Genomic DNA, 19,153 nt, shown 5'->3' with positions numbered 1-19,153 from the left:
GGTCGGGAGAGCGCAGAAGGTAGGAAGGGGTAGGGGTGAAGGACATAGAGGAGTTTCTCACTGGGGAAAGAGCGTTTTCTGTGAGGAAACTTCACAACACGTCACTCGGTGTCTTGACCTCCCTTGAGGGAGGTTCCGATCATCTGTCCTGACAGTGAACCAAAACTTTGCCCTTACTTCTCCTCTCTCTCTGCTCCCTCTCACTCTCTTTGTTTCTCTCTCCCACCCCCATCTTCCTGATGCTCTCTTTCTCTCTCAAAATCACATTCGACACCCCCCACCCCTCACAAAATCACTCCCTCTCCCCCTCTCTCTATCCCAATTACTCTCTCTCACTCCCCTTCTCACCCCCTTTTCCAAACATTCCCTCTCTCCCTTCTCACATTCTCTCCCTCTTTCAATCACTTCCTAACTCTTCTCCCACTCTCTCCCCCTCTCTCAATTACTTTCTCACTCCCCCTCTCCGACGCACTCTCTCTCTCCCTCTCTGTGATTCTTCCCCACTCTGTCTCACACACAATCTCTCCCTCGCCCCTCTCTCTATCACTCTGCTCTCTCTCTCTCACACACACTCTCTACCACCATCTCTCTCTGTCTCTCACACACCTCTCCCTCTCTCACGCCCTCTCTCACACTCTCTCTTCCTCTCCTCTTTCTCTCAATTAGTCGCACGGGTCTCTATCTGCAGCGGCAGGAGACGATTCCTAAGGATGCCGATGGTAAGAGATGTGCTTGCCTTCCTGACAGCACCCTGCAGCAATGGCAGGAGCCGGCAGTTGGGAGGATGGAGCTAGGGGAATGGAAATAAGAGTGTGTGACATAATTTCCAATCCCCTCACTGTGTCCTCCCAACCGCTGGCTCCTGCCGCTGCCATGCGAAGACGTTTGATGGGTAGAGAGGCAGTGGGTGACCTGATGTTGGAAATGGTCTTGGGCCGGATAAAATCATATCATCGGGAAGGATGTGGCCCACAGGCCGCCTGTTGGACCATGTTGGTCCAATGTATTGCAATATGTGGGACGTCTTCCTGACGTGAAAGGCTCTCTATAAATGCAATCTTGTTGTTGTTGTAGTAGCTCTGTATAAAAACAGGCAGATTATCCTACACTATGGGTCCCAGAACTGAAGACAGAGAAACGTAATTACCCATTGATTGATATGCAGAATGCTTTGTTCAACATTAACCAGACAATAGCTTTGCCCTCTTAAACCTCCGCACTTTCAAACAGTACGTGGAAACACAGTGGATTACTAGTGGATAAGGCTGCTTATTTCGTATAAGCATGTACATCAATATAAAGATGTATTGCAACATCGTGGAGTCCTGTAGCTCAGTGGTTAGAGCACTCGCTTTGCAAGTGAGAGACCCGAGTTCAATTCCAGGCAGGGCGAAACCTTGGGCAAGTTTCCTTACTCCACACAGAGCCTAATAATAATCCCTCCAAAACCAAAAACAATAATAAATTGGTCATTTTCAATCTACGACTGTTTGTGGGACATTGCTGTGCGCAATTGGCTGCCGCGTTCGCCCACAAATATACAGTCAATTCACTTTACAGTGTGTTCTGTGAAGCGCTTTGGGACGTCCTCCCGACGTGAAAAGCGCTATATCAAATGCAAGGATTATTATTATTATTATTATTATTACAACATAAAAGGGTGCAACTGAATTTACCTTCATATGTTTTTGGAGGCAACAAAGCCAGAATGTCATACAGACGCAAACGCACCATTGCTGCACTTGCTTTCAGTTGAGCTCCATAAGCCTTTATGACGGACGGAATACTGATGAACAAGCAAATTATAGTTACCAAGAGGTTTGTGGCCTACAGCACGTAACCAGCCAGACGGATGTAAATTTTAACATTTATTCTTTCTCAAAGGAAAACTGTGTCAGCAACAAAGCAATCTTCAAATTTCATGAACATCTTTAATATAATGCAATACCACATTAAACTGCAGGACTCTCGATGGTGTTCCGCAGAAACGTGTTTCCCAAATTAAGATTCAGTTTAAGAATTTTCCGTAATCCTGCGCGCTTTTAATTTTTAAGGAAAGATGATTTTACAGGCTAAGTCAAGGTGAAAATTCAGGCCTAAGGATGGGAATCTATTAGAAATAGATAGTGAACAGAAGAAAAATGAACCACGGTGTTTGTGCTGAACAGTCAATAGACTATGTCAGTGGTTCTCAATACCAGGCCACAGAATGGAACCAAACCAGATATCAGGGGTTTGACTCACTCACAGTATCCATCCTGACCTCAGGAAGATTGATGCAAGGTTCATGAACCTCATCTGATATGGTGTGTGAACCTAATCCGACAATCACACTTTATAACTGAGAACTCAGAAAGTCTGGTGTTTAGGAATAAAACAAATATCCCAAAAAGTAAATACTTTTGCATCTATAAGATAAATAGGGTAGCATTCAACATCACTTTACATTCATCATTCTTTTAATATGCAAGCAAGGAAAGTAATTAGTAATGAATTGATATTATCTGCAGACCTCTGTTAAAATTTGCAGCCAGTCTTGGACAGGATGCTTATTTTTGATTTGACGGTCTATAATAAAAAAAGTTACCTTAACCTTGATTCAATTCCCACAACTAACACGGAAAACAGATGAAGACAATATTTCCATACTTTGACACTTTCTGAGTGTCGTTAGAAACTATTCTGTAATCGTTCAATAAACAGTAATAGTTGGAAGCCACTTACTGAGACAGCATCAACATGGCACATTCAATGGGAGTCATAAGTCTGCGAATCACATCTTCAGTGAGAAGCTCAGGACAGTGGGCAACAAAACTTCTCATAGCTGTGAAGAAATAGTAAATTAGCTTAATTGAACTCATCTCTTGATCATTTTTAAACAAAAAGTTCCTCTTAGCCATCCTTTTACACAACAAATCTGTACATAACAATGACGTGCAAGCAAAACCTTACCACATAACGCCCCAGCGCGGCCTTCCAAGGTCACTTGCCATGTAAAAGAGTCCCCTCGAGCTTTCTCGGCCTCAAGTTCTTTCAGGGAACGTGGAAACACATTACGCCAAAGTAGCAGCATCTTGGGAAGATGGTATCGAACAACAGAAGGCCCTAGAGGAGAACAGAACCAATGAGTAACCTGGAGACATAACATATTTGATCTTCAAATATTCCAGGGACCCTATGGGTTACCATTTCCATATCAGTTTTATATTCTGATATTTCTACAGTTACATTACTGTAACCGGACACCTAAGAAATTAATATTTATTACACCAAACAATTCTACCTGCAGACCAGTACAATTTGCCTCACCATGGATTGTCAATCTCCTGAGAGACAATATCAACCAACCAAACAACCAACCACGTGTTCTATCACTAAAGTTGAAGCTCTGTGAAACATCTCTCTAACCCCCAAAGCTAATTGCGGATCACTCCAAGATTTTAATTCAACCTTGAAACGTCAGACTCTGGTCAGTTACATTCTTCAGATAAATCCTCTATGGATCAGCAATGTAGGAACCATGATATTTCATAAAGAAATTGATCATCTGACACTCTTTGTCGTTATACTCTTAATAATACACTAATAGAAACTCCTCAGCACAGTACTTGCCAAACTAGGATCACCCTACCTTTTGATGTTTGGATTGCAGGGATAAGCACACCTCTATATCTTCATGCCTTTACTTTAGTAAATGAACTATTTTGCCATTTGCACTTTGCTTAGAAAATCAGGGTTGATTTTATGTAATCTTCATAGTTGGATGACTAACTTGATCTCCTCCCTTCAATCGGTCACCTTTCTGAGAGAATCATTTATACAGACCTCTTTGTGATTCTTGAATTTTTTGATACATCAAACTATTCCATCGCTACTCATTCTACAAAAGCACTGACCTTCCTTGGACCGGAGACTAGACGAATGGTAGTGCCAGTCATGCTTTCTATAGTTCCAACCTGTTGAAGCAGAAGGTGGATTGGTACATTTCCAAGTTACTCCCACTGACACACAAGTGAATGTCCAAATCTCCGAGGCAGGCACTGTTTATTGGAGCCAGAGTGGGAGAAAGAACTACAAGGACAAAACAACTAAATATGATCTGACCTCTCACCATTACCCAAAGCAGAAAGCATTGGGAACACCACATTGGTAACTCGAGCCTCAACTTCACTGACACTCTCTAGCTGTCATTACAGAACTCAAAGCCAAGTCCTGCCCATGATTACTCTGTGATCTGAAGATTAGTTGATGGCCCAGAACGTGTCCTGGGAAAGCTATAATTTGCATTTAGGCTCACAGGGGAACCTCGCAGTGAGAGGTCTGGACTGGTGTGGTCGACTTTTATGGGTCAACTCCTAGGTGGACTTTCTGATGATTCAGTCTTCAGGCACTTTTTTAAGGTCCAGGAGGAGGTCAAAGAACAGTACTTCATAATAGTAACATCCATTAACACGAGAACAAGATCATCCTCAGACAATGATAGCTGTGCCAATGTAGACATCTTTGAAGTCAACTGCTGCAATCCAATCCCAAGACACATTGAGATGAATTAAATGAATCTGCTTCCAACTTGATCCATGGGGTTCGCAGGAGTCTTAGCTGCTTGTGGGACAATGACATGGGATCACCAAGTGGTCGAGGTGGTATTGGGTAATACCGGAATTCCTAAACTAACAAGGTATTCTTGGATACACTTGAAATTAGAATAAGCCAACGTGCCAGAAATGGCTTCTCAGCGGTTTTGGTTTTAATCTTGGTCATTTGATGCATGTACTACACAGAGAGTTCATAATGAATCAGATCATTACTCTCTGCTGTAACGAGTTCTGGTTTGGCATTGGCTAATGTACAAACCTAGGCTCATCAGGGCTCCAAGGAGAAGCCAGCCAGCTTGGGTGCGCTGTAGTGACAGACGGCTGTTCTGTGAAGCAGTCCGTAGCAGGTCCTCTGCAATGCTCACCACCATCTACGTGAAAAGAAAGCCAAGCGATAAATTCATAGTCTAAAACACAATGCTGTAACACTAAAAACTTAACATTGGAAGGAAAGTTGGTGTGAAAATACAATGCTGGCAGCAAAAGATTAATTGTCTCCATATAAAGAATTCACAATCTCAAGTGGTTTATCTATGGGGTGGGGTGGGGGGGGGGGAGGCGAGGTGGCAGGGGCATCTCATCTATCCCTACCTTGGCTGAAAATTGATTATGCGGTCATTATTCAAGGATTGAATCCGGGAGACTGTGATCTATACAGTACAATACAATGTATTTATCACTGAGCCATAAACAAAGCTTCAACTTTTACAATTTTGGGTAGTAACAGGTGAGCTGCTGAAAATACTTACATTACAATGCAGTTATTATTATTAAGCATCATTTTCATTCCTGTGGTGTCTTACCTTTCCTTTGGCATGAGGGATTCCCAATGGGGACTGGTGTACACTGCCCAACAACGCTGCCATTGCAAAGCTATAGCCAGTGACAGCTTCTGGTGATGTTTTCAGACTGTTGATGCGCTCCGCACATCTATCCAACAGCGGAGTGAGCTGGTAGGGTAATGCCACAGCAATGCAGCGCAGACACCATGCAGCACTCAGCCTGGCAGCCATGCTAGGATGCAGCAGGACTGAGGTCACCGTCTCAAGGAGACCTTGATTTAAAAACAAATCCTTTTTTAGAACCTATGTCTGCAATAATACATCCAACTTAAACGCAATGACCATTCACGTGAATTGATGATGAATTTCAGCAGTTTTCCCACAACTAATGTTAAACTCAATGGTGATTAATTGATTTGTCCCTTCCTAAATTATTACATAATACTTATTAACTTCCAATCCTCTGGTAGAATCCAGTGATAATGAGAAGATTATAATTAATCCAGTTAGAATTTCTTCACTTTTAATACCCTGAGGTAGAAACCATCTAGAGATTTGAGTGCCCAACGAGTTCATCTATTATATATATTTTTGTTTACAATAAGGCTTTTAAGTTTCTTTCATAATAATAATAATCCTTGCATTTGAAATAATGCTTTTCACGTCGGGAGGACGTCCCAAAGCGCTTCACAGAACACACTGTAAAGTGAATTGACTGTATATTTGTGGGCGAACGCGGCACACAATTGTGCACAACAATGTCCCACAAACAGTCGTAGATTGAAAATGACCAATTTATTATTGTTTTTGGAGGGATTATTATTAGGCGTGTGGAGTAAGGAAACTTGTCCAAGGTTTTGCCCTCTGCCTGGAATTGAACACAGGTCTCTCACTTGCAAACGAGTGCTCTAACCACTGAGCTACAGGACTCCACGAGTCATTCGCTGATCTTCATTGTATTCTGTCCCTCTGCTATCAAATCCTCCTCCTCCCCTGTGAAGACTGAAGTAAAATATTTTGACATGGCTTTATCCTCTTCTAATAATTATTATTATTAGTCTAGTGGGGGTGGGGGGTCTCCAGAGAGTGATCAACAGCAAGAACCCTAGGTGAAATGCTTGATTCTGGCATCTTCCAGACTTAATAGTTTAGTACTGCAATCGGGCAAGGGGTTGCCTTTACCCACTAGGGAGAATATCTCAAAGCACTCTACAGACTAAGTGACACTCTGAACTGAGAGGGAGCTAGCCAAAAGAGCAGTCAAACAGGTAGGTCTTCTGGCAGGATTTAAAGATAAAGAGAGAGGGGGCAAGGGGAAGAGATTTCAAGAGAAAATTCCAGAGGCCGAAGACAAAATGAATGAAGGTTCGCCTGCCAAATGGTGGAAAGGAAAGGGCAGGAACTTGAAGCAGGCTAGAGTTGACGAGGGAGTAGGGTTGTAGGTGGTCGCCGCTGGAGCGCTACAAAGCCATGGAGGCATTTAAAATTGAGGACAAAGATATTAATCTACTGGGGTATAGGGATCATAGCATCTTTAATTTACACAATCACGGTAAAATCAGGCAACTTTTACGAGTTTTAAATCAAATTAGAACTTTTGTGCAGTCTACAACATTGCTTTTATCACATACCGACAGAGGGCTCCTGTATAAGGGGTGATGCGGTTGCACTTAGACTCTGCACCAGGCTCCCCATTTCTTGGAGAGCACAGACCATCACATGCTGACTAGCGGAAACATCGGTTGCTCCTGATTTATTTTCATTATTGGCGTCATTCACCACCGATTCTATCATAAGAAAAACAAGATACAGGACATTAAAATTAATACAGATATAACTATTTTCAACAATGCTTAAAATGAAAATCAGCTCAAAATTTCTAGTTACAATATCATAGGAATGGCAATCTTGCCCTGGAGAAGATATAGAATCAGCTTTATTCTATATACCCGTTTATTCCATGTACCTGGAGTAAAGCTGATTCTGGATATTAAGAAATTGGTTATCATTTTATACTAGGCTCTTCACAGTAAATTGCGGTAAAAAGCCATTAAATCTGAGTGATTCCTGCTGGAGCCTGACTATAAAGATAAATTGGATTGACCAAAATACTGACTCACAGCACTGCAGCACATTGGGAGTTCCAATTGCGATTTGGCAAAATCAATCAAGTAAACGTTACTTAGACCCTTCTTTAATAATGCTAAAAACTAAACATTGGTTAGTGTTACTTTGTACAAGTGGCGTTAACTTCATATGCAGAGCCTCTCCTCAGCCACAGGTAAATGGAAATGAGAAGGAAAAATCCACCTTACTGCTCTGAAAAATCAGTGGTATAAACCATGTGAGCACCAAAGTTGAAAGACACTGAATCGCTTCCCTAAGCAGATGACCTGATTGAAAGTGTTCCAAGATTACAAAGGTTGTGAAAGACAAACTGACAAATTGCTTCATTCACTTCACTCACCGTTACAAAGGGTTGAAATATCAGGTGGCACAAATTCAAAATGAGCAAGTTACAAGTAAAGTGGGCAGGTGGGACACTTTTTGGGGGGAAAAAGAACACTTTGAGGATACTTGACTAAAGTCACCAGAGATGGTTACTGAGACAAACAGATTGAATGGTTAATGAGGTAATACTGTGAAATGCTACAGGAAGGATTGAGAAGGTGAGAAAGATTGAGCCCATTCAAAAAGAGATAGCTTTCTGAGTCTATTGGTATTTTCTTATTAGTTACTTTATTGCAAATAGTATCAATTTACTCTAAATGTTAATCGAAATCTTAGTGTATTCTAGTGTGATGTTGTGTTTTTGCAATACAACGCAATTTTGATCATAAACTAAAATGAAAAATGTGAGCAATGCCTGCACACGGACGAAATTATTCACAATACAATGAGGACCGTGAACATATCTGCGGACTTTACTTGATTTAAAAGGCTCAAATTTTCACAAATGTAGCATCCTTTAAATTACATAAGATGTGTTTGGTTATTCTTAGCAACGCTACAAAGTTTGTAAGATACACCTAAATAAATTCCTACTGTGCTACTGCTAACACTTACACTGTCTGATGTGTTATCTAACTCATTGCTCTCATTAATCAGTGCTGTATGGTGCGCAATACATATTGCTGTATCCAGGTCACCTAATATTAACATGAACCATGAGCCAGAAAAGAGAAAGGCAGCTATAAAGTCAGCTATTTTGAAGCTTTTCAGCTGACAAGGTATTGTTCAAACAGACAAAAGGGTCTAGTTTTGTAAAATTTGCATGAGGGTTTGCAAAAAATAAATTTTTCAGGTATTCAAATGTATTTCAAGCCGGAGCTGAGACTGCTTGGAAGCCAATCCTAGCTTTGATTTCCTTGCAACCAAAGGAGGCTCCCAGAGAATTGCCTTTCAAGAATATGATGTGCTACTCTTACCTACTGCCTTCATCTGTTTAGCAATCGCCTGGCAGATCTCCTTTGCAGCTGCGATCTGTGCCTTCTCTCCCATCAGGCTGCCCACAGTGGCCCGAAGGATGAAAGAAACACAGCGACGTGAATACACTGCCTCAACGTGACTTTGTGTGGCTCGAGGATGGGAAATGAGCTCCAGCACATGAGTAAGGAAGGTAGCAAAATTGCGCTCCAGCCACTGTCCTCCGAGCGTTGTAACAAAGACCACATATGCCTGAAATAGACAAAGCAGTTGTTTGAAATAAATCTGGTAATTCACCCCTCAACAACCTAGCCACTACAAAAGTACCCACCTCCAGTGATGAACAGTCAATATTTCTCTTAAAGCAGTAAATATACAGTCAATCCACTTTAGAGTATATTCTGTGAAATACTTTGAGACGTCTCAATGACGTGATAAGGCACTTTATCAAATGCAAGGATTATTATTATTTACAACTATGAAAATTAGAATATGTCCAGAAACTGTCAGAAACCACGATTCCCTTTTCTTATTCAATGAGTCATCTTTTGTCCTTTCTCGAGTATAATATTTGTCACCAGAAAAGAAATCTCAGAAAGAAGGTTCAACATAAGACATAAGTTCAACATAAGTTTATGGTTCCCCTGCCTCTGGATCACAGAAGATTGTCGGTTTCAAACGTTACACCACTTGAGCAGAAAATCCAGACAGACTGTCTACAACAACAAGATTACATTTGTATACCGCCTTTCACGTTGGGAGGATGTCCCAAGGCGCTGGACAGCGTACAGCATTTCAGACCCGAGCTGGGGTCGGGGTGGGGGGGGAGAAGGGAGGGTAGAGGAAGGGGGGGTGACCGATAGCATGGTCGAAGAGTCTAAAGACTCTCTAAAGCAGTACTGAGGGAGTGCTCCATTGCTTAAGGTGTTGTCCTTCAGATTATATGTTAAACGATCTGCTTGTGGAGTCCTGTAGCTCAGTGGTTAGAGCACTCGCCTCGCAAGCGAGGTATCTGAGTTTGATTCCTGGCAGGACGAAATGTTGGGCAAGTTTCCTTACCAGTCAATTGGCGGATCCCCTTTCTGGGGTTAATAATTCCTTAAAAAAAAATTGACTGTTTGTGGGTCACTGCTGTGTGCAACTGGCGTTTCACCCACAAAATATAATCAATTCACTTTAAAGTATATTCTGTGAAGAGCTTATTTTACATTTCAATGTAGTAATATACAATACAAAATGTAAGCACTGTACTGCTTTCAAACTCACACAGCATGGATCTGCTGCATCCAGAGGTTAAAGACTCCTAATTTTACCCTTTGTAATAGTACACAGTTTCTTGCAGCAGATGAGTTTGCAAGCACACAACAAACATAGGAAAATAAGGCTAACATTTCAGCACTGATCTCAACATTTCATTGTTCTGAGGTGAAGGACCAATTATGCAACTCTGCTAACTTCTCTCCTTACTATTGGCTTTCAGCCTCTCTTAGGAAATTCATCCCACAATCTCTTTGCCTTGCTCCCTCTCTTGCCTCCTTCAAGGCACAACTAAAGACCCTCCTTTTTATCCGTGCCTTCAGCTGTCCTCCTACAGCCCCTGCCTTCCTTCATCCCAACCCTGACTCCCACACTCGGGTCCTGATCCCTGACTGTTCAGCACCTTGGGACGTTCTCCCAACGTGAAAGGCACTTTACAAATGCAATTTTGTTGTTGTTTTAACATTGTTCGGTCCAGGAATGTGAATATTGACTTTGCAATTCACTTTACCAGTTCAAGCTGCTCACCTGTGTGACCCCAACTCGCACCTCTCGGCTGACAGAGCCTCCACCTTTTAGCATTTCTCCTCCACTCTTGAGGAATCCCGAGCCCCCCCGCAAAAACCCTGTTGCCATCAACTCCAAGACTTCATCCAGTGTGGCGCGCTTCACATTCTGGCGCATCACTGTATTTGCCAGAGATAAAAACATAAGAGTTTGAATCAAAGTCTCACAATGATGAAAAAACATTAACTTTTCAGTGTACCACAACAATAATAATAGTTGAAACTGCAAAAGGGTGCTGATGTAAATCTGATTGTTTAATCTGTACAGCAATGTAGATCGCTTTTGGAAGAGGTGGCCGATTCTGAGATTTAACAGCTACAACACTTAAAACAGTATTATAAGATAAATCCATTGAATCAGCGTCACAGAAAATGCAGGCCAGATGACTTGTGTGTTTCAGATTATTAGAGAAGATAACTTTTTTTAAAAAAAAGAAATCCTCCCCCACTGGAATCCTTGCTAAACCAGTTAGGTAACAGTAGATGCTTGAAACATGACTTTTGACGATCTTCAAATGTGGATCATCACTGGGAGAGCTCAGATGTTATAAAAGTAGACAGCTTTCAACTTGCCAGGAAGTCTAGTGATATTCTGTGATCAATATTTTGTAAGATCGGCATGTAAACACTCTAGAAATTATACAATATAGCACTGTACTGGTTTTGAATAGGTACTGACAGACCACAGATGTACATCTGATTGTTTAATCTGTACAATAATGTAGATCACTTTTAAGAACATGATTGCATTTCAGATGGAATCTCAAGATATTGCCCTTTAGTCCTGCTTTTGATCAGTTATCATGTGACTTAGCCTCTACAATCAGGAAACCGGGTATTTTTCCTGAGTACATTTATTTGCTGCTGACTGAAAATGGAAATTGTAAAATTGTATCCTCCAATTAAACCAAGGTTTGCCATTATTCATTCTGTTTTTCCCTTCTAATTCAATATTCCTCTATGGGACTCTTCAGTGAATGATAGCATTAATAAAGTAATATAGAAGCAGAATAGCAGTAAGAGTAACATAACAGTAGACCACTGGTCCAAAAGCTATCATTGAACTTTCCAAAATTCATTTGATACATATATTTCATCAGCCAATTCTCTCTCCCTCCCTCACCTTTACCAAGGTTTGTCTCAAGACCTACCTCTTTGACTGTGCTTTCAATCATCATTCCCCTCCCCACCCTCCCCGGCTCCCACCCCCAGCTCGGGTTCCAAATGAGGACTGTTACGCACCTTGGGATGTTCTCCAAGAAAGGGCTACATAAATGTAAATTTGAATTATAGCAATGTAATGCTGAATCCTTTTAAATTTCAGGGAATTATCTGATCGCTGTCTGAAACTCTTCAAAATTCCTTATTCTACCACCTAAACTGGTATTGGGAAATAGCAAAGATAGAAGCAGCTACACATTCGTTAAAGAGTATCTACTGTGTACAAATTGCAGAGAAGCATTTATCTGCAAAAAAAAATCAGGATTCAGTATTGAATACCTGCAAATGCAAAAATGATCAGGGCTGCTGCATTTTAAAAAAAAATGTTTGCTTATAAAACTAGAAATAAATAATACTTTTGTTTTATAACTAAAGTTTGCCTCTCTAACGACAGAGTCTATATTCATACGAAGTTGTGTCTTGTTTGTAGTGGGATATTTTTCCTGGTTCGCTTTGTAACAGTACTTTCTACGCATAATGCCTCCCATGCCACACACATAACAATGACAAATTGCATTTATATAGCACCCTTCATGCATGGCAGCATCTCGGAGCACTACAAACACATCTAAGGCCTGTTAAGCACATTACCTTTGGCACAGTACACACCTGCTGCCTGCTTAGGCATTAAAGCTGTTGCCATGACAGTACCAAGTAACTTTGATACTGCAACACGGACCCCATAGTTAGATCCTTCCAGTGCCTTAAAACAAAGAGTAACCACGTTTTCCAGCTCTGTCGTCCACATAAAGACGGATTCATTCTGTAATTCCAGCAGGCACTAGGAGAGAAACATACACTTTCAGAAATGCCATGTTCTGAAGGTGATAGCGTACAAATTTTTCTGAGAACAGACAGCATTCCCTTCAAATGTATATTCTGTCCAGAATATTTATCCTTCCAAATGGCCACATATTTCTAAATACATTCAGTTGACTCCACTTGAACAATTAACCAAAAATGAACTAGATTCTTTAATGAACTAGATGTGCTTATTTGTCAAATTGAGTTCACTGCTTTGCTTCCTATAAAGCAGCCAACCCACCCTACTCGCATTATTCCTGTCTGCTTCATTATTCATGATTAAGTGTCACATATTAACAATTAGGCTCATTCTTGTCAAAAGCATTTATTTTCCTTACTAGTTCCAAATTTCTTACAAACTACAGCTACGCAACTTCACTTTTAACAATATAAATTAATAAGTTTCAGCTTTGCCTTTATTTTATCTGAAATTAAAAATGTTAACAATCAAAGAAGTGGTTATATAAAATGTTCTCTCTAACGCATATCAATGTGACTATTTTACTGATGGACAGTAAACATGATTTACCTTAGCTACTGCACATCGTACAGCCATGGAACGGTCAGTTAAACCTGATCGAGCATTCTTGTAGATATCCCGATGGCAGGAAGCAGCAGCACACCCAAGTCCACTTAGTATTTTCTGTAGGCTTAACAGAATCTCGCTGCGTCCCTGTGACTATGAGACACATAACTCTACTTTAGGAATGTAGTGCATAAGATCTGTCAGGGATATTCAGCACTCTCAGTCAGGAGCTCGCCTATCTCAACTCATGTACAGGTTTGCTTAGCCACAATGTCAACAATAACAACCACAACAATTGCATTTATATACGATCACTCCATATAGACACAGATTTAAAATGTAATCATGTTCACAATGCTAAATTTTAGTGTAATAACTATTTTGTGGCACACAACTCATCTCAGCCCTTGATCAACTTGTAAGTAGATCAGCCTTGATGGGAATTTCCTTCCAGACGTAATTGGAGGAACAGAATATTCAAAGAGCTCCATCTAGTGCTCTACCGAGGTCTGGCAATTTCCAGTATCCAACCCAGACAAGCGTTCAATGTATGCATACCATTTGCAATTGGAAATTTCCTTGTCTGGAATGGGATGAGCACTATCTCCCTGGGATGCATCCTGCTTACCCAATTCCAGAGAGTATTAGGCGTAGGTTAATATAAATAATAGAATCCTTGCATTTGATATGGAGCCTTATCAAGTCAAGACGTCTCAAAGCGCTTCAGAGAAATATACTGTAAAGTTGATTGACTGTATTTTGTGGATGAGGAGAGACAAGGCTTAGGGACCCCACAGTGTGCGTTGAGGTACTGGTGGAGTCTAACCAGCTAAAACCACATAGCTTGCCATTGAGAGCACTGCCTGGCAAGCTTTCCTGCTGCTTGTCACCTAGGACCACCCTACCCGTTAGGGCTTTCACTTGCAGGGATGATGGTTGCCAAGTGGGAAGAATTCCCCTTCAAATCCTGCCAATGAGCGATGCTGGCTGGTTTGTCATCAGCAGGGCCCTGGATTATTGTGGACCCATCTGGCTCAGGAACTGGACTACTGAGACCACCAGAGGGCTGACTTGATACTGGTTTGCAACATTCCATCATCAAGCACAACACCTTGGAGACAACTCAGCTCCAAGGAGATTGCTTACCCCCGTCCCCCTCACTAGACACCTGACATGTGCAGAACTGTGCTCTCACCAGGGCTCAAACTGTGGATAGCAGTTGTCAAGAACGCTGAGATTCCTGGTGAGCATCACAGCTAAACATGAGATGCATGAGCACTGCCCTTAATCCACAAAATACTCAGTCACACAACTTTCCAGTGGATCCTGTGAAGAGCTTTGAGACATTTCAACGATATGAGGTGCTATATCAAATGCCACGATTATTATATTATTGTGTTCCTGTGCACAGCTTAGACACACATCCCAGCTCATTGAGCAATGGTTCTGATTAGTTCAGAAATTAATTTACAATCAGGGCATTGCTAAATTAACCCAGTGTGTGCTTATTTCTAAAGCCAAACAATGATTCTTACCTCTGCACTTTTCAAAGCCTTTAAAAGATTGCTGACAGTTTCAGGAAAGGAGCTGCCCAGCATTCGTCCCATCTTCTCATAAAACGCTCCAACGCAGGCCACTGCCGCCCTGTCAAGAGCATAATCCATCTACTGTTAATGTTAGTTTTATTCTCTCTTTGCGTCAATTTAAAAGAAGCAACAGGTTTGCACACTACAACTCTGCAGTGGTCAGAAGTTCTCCAATGGTCTAATGGGCAAAAGAACCATTCGAAGCAGCACGAGTGATACAAGCAGAAAGTCCTAGACTGGAATCCCGAGTTAGAGGATTTCACCCAATGAAGCAGTCGAGGTTCTACTTTAGCATTTCAGATCTAGAGGGGTTCAGATCTGCAACCGAGAGGAAGAAAGAATAGGGAGTATCATACATGGATTTTCGACATACAAGGCAATGGCTAGGAACTATAACTGTATTTAGCACCCTTCACATAGGTTAATGTCTCAGTGCACTTTCTAGTAGAGTTGGATGACGAGCAATGGAAAGGGGAAGCCATAGGCATATTTGAAGAGAGAGGATTTGAGGTGGGATGTAAGGTAAGACAGAAAGAGAGAGGGTTTATAGAGGGAGGGAGTTCCAGAGGTTAGGGACGTAGGAACTGAAGGCTCAGTCATCAAAGCTACAGAGGGTGGCGGCGTGCAGCAAACCCGACTTAGCTGAGTGGAGTGAAACTCTCTGGAACGCTACCCTGCGTGAAGGGCATAAATACAAGTTGTTGTTGTTGCTGAATGAACGAGTGAAGGAGCAGGTTCAGAGAGGTAAGTGGATGGATTTGTAGGTGAGGACCTTGAAACCAATCCACTGGGAGCTAGTGGAGACTGGTGAGGACTGGGTGACAGGTGTGCAGAGAGCAGAGTTGAGGGAGTTGCAACTTGTGAATGGTGGAGCTCGGAAGATCAGCAAGGAGTGAGTCGGAAAAGTCTAAGTGGAATACAACTAATTTGACCAGACCCAAAAAAGCAGACCAATCACCCCAACTTCAAGACCCTTATCTTGACAAATGGAAGAATGGAAAGAATAAGATTGAAACCCATTATAAAAGGAAGCAAAGGTAATTAAAATTAAATTTTGGACTGATGACAGGAAGTCTGTGTCTATCAAATTTATAAGAATTCAGTTCAGAGCATTTTACATAATGTGATCATCAAAACGCTTTTTGAGAAGATGACATACAAACACCGTCCTCAAGGGGAACACATTACACACACACACACACACACACAAACAAAGGCAGATACATTTTATATTTGGTAGAAAAAGAGAGCAATTACTAAACGCTGAATGATGTGTACTAGGCAACTTTTATGGCATTACTAAGAATCATGGCTTTTGATAATAATACACACCATGTTCCACAATACAATAACAGATGCATCAGGACACTTCATAATATTCAGAACTGTAAGTAAACTACTGACTTTTCATGCTATCCAATAAATTAGATGTTCTTTCATTGAAAAGGGAAAAGACTATTAACACAAAAAGTCAATTGAATGTTACATCACTGAAACAAGGCCATTAGGCCCACCAACCCTCCACTAATATTTTCTCCATATGAGCTGTTTCATCTAATCCCACTCTCCTGTTCGCTTCCCATACTGTTTAATATTTGCTAAAGATCTTCTGTAACATAATGTTTAAAGAAAAACCAACACAAACATATTCTCTCCGTCTTTGGGTTATCCCACCAGTGCACCTCAAAGGATAAATTAGCACGGCCAATTTCACAAATGACATATCAGATATTTAAAAAACTATAATTAAAAACAGAACTTTGGAGAAGAAAAATATTGAATCACGATAAAGATAATTTGGGTTGGAAAGAGAAAATTGTAATGTGCCAATTTTTCAATAGGTTCATAGAAGACAAAGCAGGACCTTTAAAAGCACACAAGACAATGGGAGCAGGGAATAAAATGGTGACATTTGAAAAAGCAATTTTTCACAGCAGCTTCATTACAGAAAGCAGCAATGTTCCTCTTGCTGTGATTGGTACGAATAGATGATGGAGCAGAGCTCTTGGAGCAAACAGAACTAAGTGATGAGATGCTAATTAAAAACTGGATGTGGCTGAACATTCATAAAGCAGAGAACTGAATGGAATACATGCATTAAGCAAATAAGGGTAGAGGCGGGGGAGTGGCGGCTGAAACCATAACTCATTACATGCATGGTAGCACCAGAGAATTAGCAAATCGCTATTGCTGTTCACAGAAGGTCAGATACAAGATCACTGTAATTATAGCTTGACGTTTGTGGTAGGAAAAACAATGGGACCCAACACAAAGGAAGAATTCAAGAACATTAATTAAATGAAAATTAAGGCAACCTCCTCAAGTCAACACAGGTTTATGAAAACTGATTGTGCCTGAAAGATTTATTGGAATTCTTTGAGAACAGAAGCTGGCAGATGGGTATTCAATATTTTGACTTTCTTAGGGCATGTGATCAGCCTCATGTCTCTCATGAGACAGCTTCAATGAAAGTTCTGGGAATGAGAGGAAGTTGTAAACTGGATAATGAATAGTCTGAATAATGGGAAATGTAATGTTAGCTGCTCTGATTGATGGCTGTGACAAGTGGAGTATCCCACGGTTCCCTGGAATCTTAGCTTTTAACAATGATTTCAGAGAGAGCATTACAAACAAATATCTAATTCTACAGAAGTATCTCATTGTGTGGGAATGTAGGGCAAAAGAGAATTAAGACTACTCAACATTGTATCAGTTTATAGCTGCAGTTGCAAAGGTAAAAATTGCTGTGCGAAAGACGACAAAAACAACAATAAATTACATTTATCACATCGGAAGGATGTCCCAAAGCGCTGACAGAAATAGATAGATAAAGTCTAAGGACAAGTTAACGGCACATGAAATGCACTGTGATCATTTTGATGAGCTAATCTTGATTTAAGGACTAACTCCTTCACTCCTAAAGCAATCACCTTGTGGAATCAACTGTCTATTGAATACATACTGAATCAGCTGAAATACCAAATGGAAATGGATAGTTTGCTGATGCCACACGGACTTGTGGGATGTGGATTTGGGTAAAAAAGAGATGAATTGTCAGAGTACAGACTAGGTTGACAGCACAAGTTGCCAAAGGGCTGAATGACATTTTGTTCATTCCTAATTTCCTTAGACTCAGACATCTGGACAGAGGATAGGGTGGCAAGCGTACTGCACCTCTGCCAAAGCTGCTCAACGTACAGCAGTTTTGAGAACAGCGTACGTCAAAAATCCCTAAAAAAAATAATAAATTAAATAAAAATAATCATTTCAATCCATGACTGTTTGTGGGACACTGCTGTGCACAATTGGCTGCCGCATTTTGCCCACAAATGTACAGTCAATTCACTTTACAGTTTATTCTGTGAAGTGCTTTGAGACGTCTAGAAGACGTGATAAGGCGCTATATTAAATGCAAGGATTATTATTAATACGTCGACTTGATTTGTCTTTTCTTCCCTCACGCTGCGTCTGCTCATGGTTCTTCAAGTGCCTAGTTATATTGTCACTAAGATTGCGAAATTTTTCTTTAACATAACGTGAAGGCAGAGTGGAGAAGAGAAATTGTACCCTGCCACTTCATGCAGCAAGACATTACTGTATAGTGCCAATAAGATGACTCATCTTTCGCACTTGCTTTTTCTTATATTGCAACAATAACTTAGCAATGTTGAGCAAGACTGTTTCTGAACTAATACATTGTACTGGTTACTATTATAACTGTATAGAGCAATGTCAGGTGAACCATTTACATGAGTCATATTGGTCTGCAAAAACGAAAGCAGACAGTATTTTACAGGACGAAGTTAGCAGACCTCAGAAACAAGACTTTTTTTAAAAAAACAAGATTACATTTCTATAGCGCTTTTCATGTCGAGAGGACGTCCCAAAGGAAAAAATAACTGACTGGGATGATGTTTGCAGGCCTTATCTGGGGCAAGAAAATCCTACAAGTTTTTAGTCACCTTCTCCCTCTCCCCCCACATCTTCCCCCTCTCTTCCCTTCCAGCTTTGTCCCCTGGTCAGTTGCGTGAAGCACTTTGAGACGTCCTACTGATGTTTACCCAAAAAGGGTATTTATTGGTGAAAACTGGTAAAGGAAAAATTATTTTAATAGTCATTAATTGGTACTGAGAACCGCAAAGCATGTGGTCATACTGAAGCAGATACAGTGGCTGAATGGAATTGGTTAAGTGATAAACATCTTCAGAATGTCATTCACAACAGATAATACAACAACAACAAAATTACATTTGTATAGCGCCTTTCACGACGGGGGGGATGTCCCAAGGCGCTGGACAGACAGAGATTTGGATCCGAGCTGTGCCTGTATTAGGTACCGAACTAGATTGTCTGCTTACCAGTTACAATGGAATCACAATGCCAAAAAGGA

The 19,153-nt window shown here is 40.9% G+C and overlaps 1 protein-coding gene across 1 annotated transcript in view; it reads right to left on the bottom strand.

Moving 5' to 3' along the window:
- Window positions 1-19,153, bottom strand: part of heatr5b (HEAT repeat containing 5B) — a 56,481-nt gene that overhangs the window by 32,727 nt on the left and 4,601 nt on the right. The window contains exons 4-15 of the mRNA XM_007888933.2: window positions 14,713-14,821; window positions 13,181-13,330; window positions 12,457-12,628; window positions 10,589-10,746; window positions 8,806-9,055; window positions 7,009-7,164; window positions 5,399-5,649; window positions 4,855-4,966; window positions 3,897-3,956; window positions 2,953-3,105; window positions 2,725-2,824; window positions 1,677-1,786 (exon numbers count right to left, since the gene is read on the bottom strand). Coding sequence (XP_007887124.1) covers window positions 1,677-1,786; window positions 2,725-2,824; window positions 2,953-3,105; window positions 3,897-3,956; window positions 4,855-4,966; window positions 5,399-5,649; window positions 7,009-7,164; window positions 8,806-9,055; window positions 10,589-10,746; window positions 12,457-12,628; window positions 13,181-13,330; window positions 14,713-14,821 — 1,781 coding nt within the window. The remainder of the gene's footprint in view (window positions 1-1,676; window positions 1,787-2,724; window positions 2,825-2,952; window positions 3,106-3,896; window positions 3,957-4,854; window positions 4,967-5,398; window positions 5,650-7,008; window positions 7,165-8,805; window positions 9,056-10,588; window positions 10,747-12,456; window positions 12,629-13,180; window positions 13,331-14,712; window positions 14,822-19,153) is intronic.

This window comes from Callorhinchus milii, unplaced genomic scaffold (assembly GCF_018977255.1).
Source record: "Callorhinchus milii isolate IMCB2004 unplaced genomic scaffold, IMCB_Cmil_1.0 Scaffold3, whole genome shotgun sequence".
Classification (NCBI taxonomy): Eukaryota; Metazoa; Chordata; class Chondrichthyes; order Chimaeriformes; family Callorhinchidae; genus Callorhinchus; species Callorhinchus milii.
Note: the sequence above shows the minus strand (reverse complement) of the source record. Positions and strands in the feature narration are given on the sequence as shown.